This window comes from Alligator sinensis, unplaced genomic scaffold, assembly GCF_000455745.1.
Source record: "Alligator sinensis unplaced genomic scaffold, ASM45574v1 scaffold1140_1, whole genome shotgun sequence".
Lineage (NCBI taxonomy): Eukaryota > Metazoa > Chordata > Crocodylia > Alligatoridae > Alligator > Alligator sinensis.
The window spans coordinates 1,277,032-1,281,555 of NW_005842441.1; the positions used below are offsets into that span (position 1 = coordinate 1,277,032).

The window sequence follows — 4,524 nt, forward strand, 5'->3', positions numbered from 1 at the left end:
AAAGAGCATCAATATCACTGCACCACCACCCTGCATGTTGCCCAGTCCCATGGGCCCATTCCCATGGCAACCTACCTTCTTGCTCCCTCCTCCATCTGGACTTTGGGAGTCATCAGTCCCCATTACTGCTCTCCATCCCAGACCTCAAGGACCCTGATTGACTCCATGCCCCTTTCATACCCCAGATACTCCAGCAGCTTCTGTTCCTTATGGATCCCCAGTACCCTTGCTTGAGTATGCCCAGCAGCTCACCACCCCTCTGTGTCCTTTAGGAATCCCAGCAGCCCAGTACCTTGGGGATCCTGCTGACAATATCAGGGTACTTGGAGGTATTATTCTCTTGGTTGCGGCTGTAGATGTACACATCCCCATTCTCTAGTATGTGGATCTTGATAGCAGGAAGAGAAGCACAATGAGAGGCAGTGCAGTGCAAAGTTGGGGGAGAGGGAAGGCAGCTCCCCCATCCCACCCCAACATGTACCTGGGCTCGCTCCCCATCATACTTGTACTCGCAAGTGAAGGCAGCCTCCTCAAAGCGCTTCAGTACCTCCCCTATGCCCTTGGTGGGCTGGGCCAGCATGGGCTTCAGTGGGATCCCTGCAGAGCATAGATTGGGTTGTCAGAGCATCCAGGACACAGGCTGCAACACTGCCCAGAACACTAGCCCAAAGCAACTACATGCACCAGCACAGGAACCATTTCCACAGGTGGGTAGTCAAAATGGAAGATCAGGAGGGCAATAATCAGCCCAAAGCCCCAAGGAAGGCTGGGTAAAGACAGACAATACTAGGTGGGAACAGGAGCTCTGAAATTGGGAAACACCACTCCTGTTGACCACAGGACTCTGGCTCAGGGGCAATAGCATGCAGTACCTGGGGTGATCTTGCAGTACTGTGGCAGGCTCTCCATTCCATGCTCTAACAGGACAGGAACAATGATGTCATAGTTTGGCAGCTCACTGAAACACATGCATGCTGTTAAGCCTAGCATCAAGCACATTTGCGCCCAGGAGGGGGTGCTGTAACCTCAAACAGACCTTGCCCAGAGAAACTGGGGGCAGCTGGAACTGCAAGATGACTCTGCACTGCTACCTATAAATGGTCTTGTCACCCAAAGACTATTGCTCAACCTCCCAAAACCAGCCAATGCCACCGTTTGCATCATCTATAAATGGCACCAAACTCGGACAGACTGTTGGGGAGGCACCCTGCCAAGGGATGTCTCTTCCCTACCACCATCATCCCCCTCAACTTCAAGGCCTCTCTCTCTTAGAGCCACCCTGACTGCTGAGCTGTACGATAATTGCCCGAGTCATCTGAAGCTTCTCGGCTTGGGGGCACTCCTTTGGAGCTACAGAATACTATGTGTTGGGTCAAGAAGCCCCCTTCCCTGTCTTAGTCAACTGGTTACTGATGCATCCTTAAAGAGTAGGAACTACAAAACATGAGACAGTCCTGTACATGCATGCCAACAAGGAGACTCAGCCAAGGCTGCCACTTGGGAAAGGCATGTTTTCTCCAAAAGGAAGCAGCTGTCAAGCAAGCCCTGTGTTCAAGGTGGCACAGACTGAGAAAACTAACCCAGAGGAACCAGAGTCCTCTAAAGACCAATTTATCTGTGTGTACAGTTAACAAGCTGAAATATAGATGATTTAGAGTGCAGTGAAACACAAATCCCCAGAGACCATATTTGCTTGCAATGAATATGAAGACAACAACTGCATGCTGCAAAGGTCTCAGCATGTGGGAGGGGTGCTCAGCGCACAGTGCAGGAAGCAGTTTGTGAAAGCATCACACTCAACACAAAGTGACCAGGAAGCCCAAGGCTCTTCGTATGATCTCTGTATAAAGTGAAGCTCTGAACCCAAAGCATGGGTACAGATCTCCCCTGTTCCACAAGGACACCATATGTGAACATTAACTTCTGAGAAAAGTGGAGACTTGTAGGAGGGCTGCAGCAAACTCAGCGTGACAGAGGGAGAATGCTGCCCATTCTTCTGGGGAACTGACCAGTGAGATATTGGGGTGGAGTGGTGGCAGGTACAGACAGTTCAGGTGGAAATGATCTGTAGTCCTTCTGTCACTCAGCACACCTTCCCCAGGAAACAATGCCCAGGTGGAGCCCCCAGGCTCACAAGCACAGAAGTTGGTAAATCCCACTGGTGGTGATCTGGGAATTGGCCCTGCCTCAAGACTCACCAGAAGATCTGTTTGAGAATCTGGGCCTGCTCCTCCAGCCAGGTTTTGCGTACGTCTGCAGACTTGCCCTGGCTTGCATCCAGCACCTCTGGAGGGCAGCCTGCATGAAAAGCGCACAGTACCCAATCACTGCCTGCCCTCACACAGCCCAACAGGGGTGTTTGGGGGCCCTGCTCCATGGCCTTACTTTGTCCTGGGGGAGTGAGAGACACAGCATGAGCAATGGCTGACAACACTGACTGCTCTGCCAACCCGATCCGGAGCTTCCCGCTCAGTGATCTGGAACACAAGGAAAGGCACTGAGACCTCACAGGCCTGCGGGGGATGGGGGAGCAGTGGGAGTGGAAAAGGATCATCAGCTGAATTAGTAGAGCATTGCAGATTTGTGAAGTTGTGGGGGAACCCATGGCTTGGATAGCAGAGGGCTATAGGTCAAGAAAAGGGGCAGCAGCAGCACTGGGGGGAGCAGGGTTGAAATGGCTGGCAGAGGACAAGGACAGAGCTCTGGGATGGGCTGTAGGGGTCTGACAGTAAAGTAGGATTGCATGGCAATGGAAACAAAGTTATCCTTAGAGCCTAAACTGCAAAGGGGAAAGGTGACTTACCTAGCTACGTAGCGGGCTTCTGAGTGCCGACAGGCAACAAACAACCCCTTGATGATGTCAATCTTCTTGTTCATAGACTAGAGGAGAAAGAAAACCAATATGAGCCAGGCAGAGGTGGGGATCCCTGAGTATGTCATTGCCCAACGGAGATGTGATGAAGCACACACCAGCTGCCTCCAAGGCTGCAACCTGCCCAACCTTCTGGCTCCTGAACAGCCTCTGGCCTTGCCCTGCCCTGCCCTACTGCAGGTACATGCTGCAACCAGAATCCTTGGGGAAGACAAAATCATCAGTGGAACATGCATCCATCACCCTAGTCATTGCAGGAAACTGCAGGTTCATGCCCCAGGGTGCAGAGACCTCTACTGTCCTCAGAAGCCAGGCAGGAAGCAGCTATGCCAGCCCCAGAGCTAGAGGCCTTGGCAGTGCTGGGAGTACCCATGGCAGCCAGGAGAAATCTTTGCTCCCTCATGAAGGCCAACCTTCTTCCCAGGCCACTCAGACAGCTGGGGGTGGCAAGAAGCATAGAACACCCTGTGTCCCTACAGTCAAGCCAGCCACAGCCCCTGACAACAGGATGCAGGCACACAGCTGGGGCTCCCTCTCTCAGTACTCCACACCACTCACAGCACTGCCTGTCATCCTAGCGATTTCCTGGAACTTGTTAAAGACCCCAATGGCACTCAGCTTGGGTGGTGCGAACATAGTGCGTTGGTTGCTGCGGCTGCTCTCTGCCACCAGACCCAGGTCACCCTTCTCCTGGGCCTCAGCCTTGATCTTATCCAACTGTCGACCTGCAGACAAAAAGAGAGCCTGCTGAGCCAGTGACTCACCAGGTACTACCCAACAATCCACCCCGGGGCCCCTCAACTCTGTTATCCCTCTCCCATCCCCACTAATTCCCCATCTTTGTACAGGCTCCATAGGATCCCCACCCTGAGCTCCAGAGAAGACATGTTAACTACTGGACTAAGAGACCCTTTTCCCCAGGCCTCCTTGCTACTTGGGTAAGGGGCACCTTCCCCCCAAAGGCACCCAAAGTAGGCAGTACCCAGACACGTTACATGGAGGAGGAGGGGTGGGCTCTCATGCCTGAATAACTAAGCACTGCTATAAGGAAAGGTTGGGGGCACACCCAATCACATGTCCAGATTTGCAGCTTGGCCTACCTGCAGATCAATGCAACTGGAATCTGCTAGTCAGGTTAGGGCACCCTCAACCATTGTAGCTCCTGCCTTTGAGCTGTGGTCTCACACTGGGATCTCTCCTGCACCAGAGTCTTACTATCCACAACAACTGCACTGCCTAAGCATACCAGAGCATGTTGGGCTGATTTCCCAGAGTACACAGTGTGGAAAGGGAGCCTGAAACATGCGCACAGAGCACTGCCAACATAACATGGAGGCAGTGCAATCTGGGAAGGGCAGGCCACTGTCCAGATGGACAGAGACAGCTACATGCCAGCCTTGGCAGCACATCATGAATGCCATTGTAGCTCAGGGCATGATTCAGAGCCCCCAGGCCCATGACCAAACTAGAAGGTTGCAGGACAGACTGGACCTTGAGGCCAGGCACCTGTACCTGTAGCTTGTGCAACAGCTTTCATAAGGATGCTCTCGCCAATGCCCAGTTCTAGCCCCTCATAGGCTGGGCCCAAGTGGTTCAGGCAGAGGTAGATGCAGGGCAGCAGGTCACATGGGGACAAGGCGATGACCGATCGG

At 53.1% G+C, this 4,524-nt stretch overlaps 1 protein-coding gene across 7 annotated transcripts in view; it reads right to left on the reverse strand.

Annotated features, from left to right (window-relative positions):
• LIG1 (DNA ligase 1) overlaps window positions 1-4,524 on the reverse strand; it is a 25,412-nt gene that overhangs the window by 4,034 nt on the left and 16,854 nt on the right. For all 7 annotated transcript variants that reach the window (XM_025212027.1, XM_025212029.1, XM_025212031.1 and 4 more), the window contains 8 exons: window positions 4,385-4,524; window positions 3,431-3,597; window positions 2,804-2,880; window positions 2,386-2,477; window positions 2,199-2,298; window positions 873-958; window positions 482-597; window positions 293-388 (listed from right to left, as the gene is read on the reverse strand). In XM_025212027.1, coding sequence (XP_025067812.1) covers window positions 293-388; window positions 482-597; window positions 873-958; window positions 2,199-2,298; window positions 2,386-2,477; window positions 2,804-2,880; window positions 3,431-3,597; window positions 4,385-4,524 — 874 coding nt within the window. The remainder of the gene's footprint in view (window positions 1-292; window positions 389-481; window positions 598-872; window positions 959-2,198; window positions 2,299-2,385; window positions 2,478-2,803; window positions 2,881-3,430; window positions 3,598-4,384) is intronic.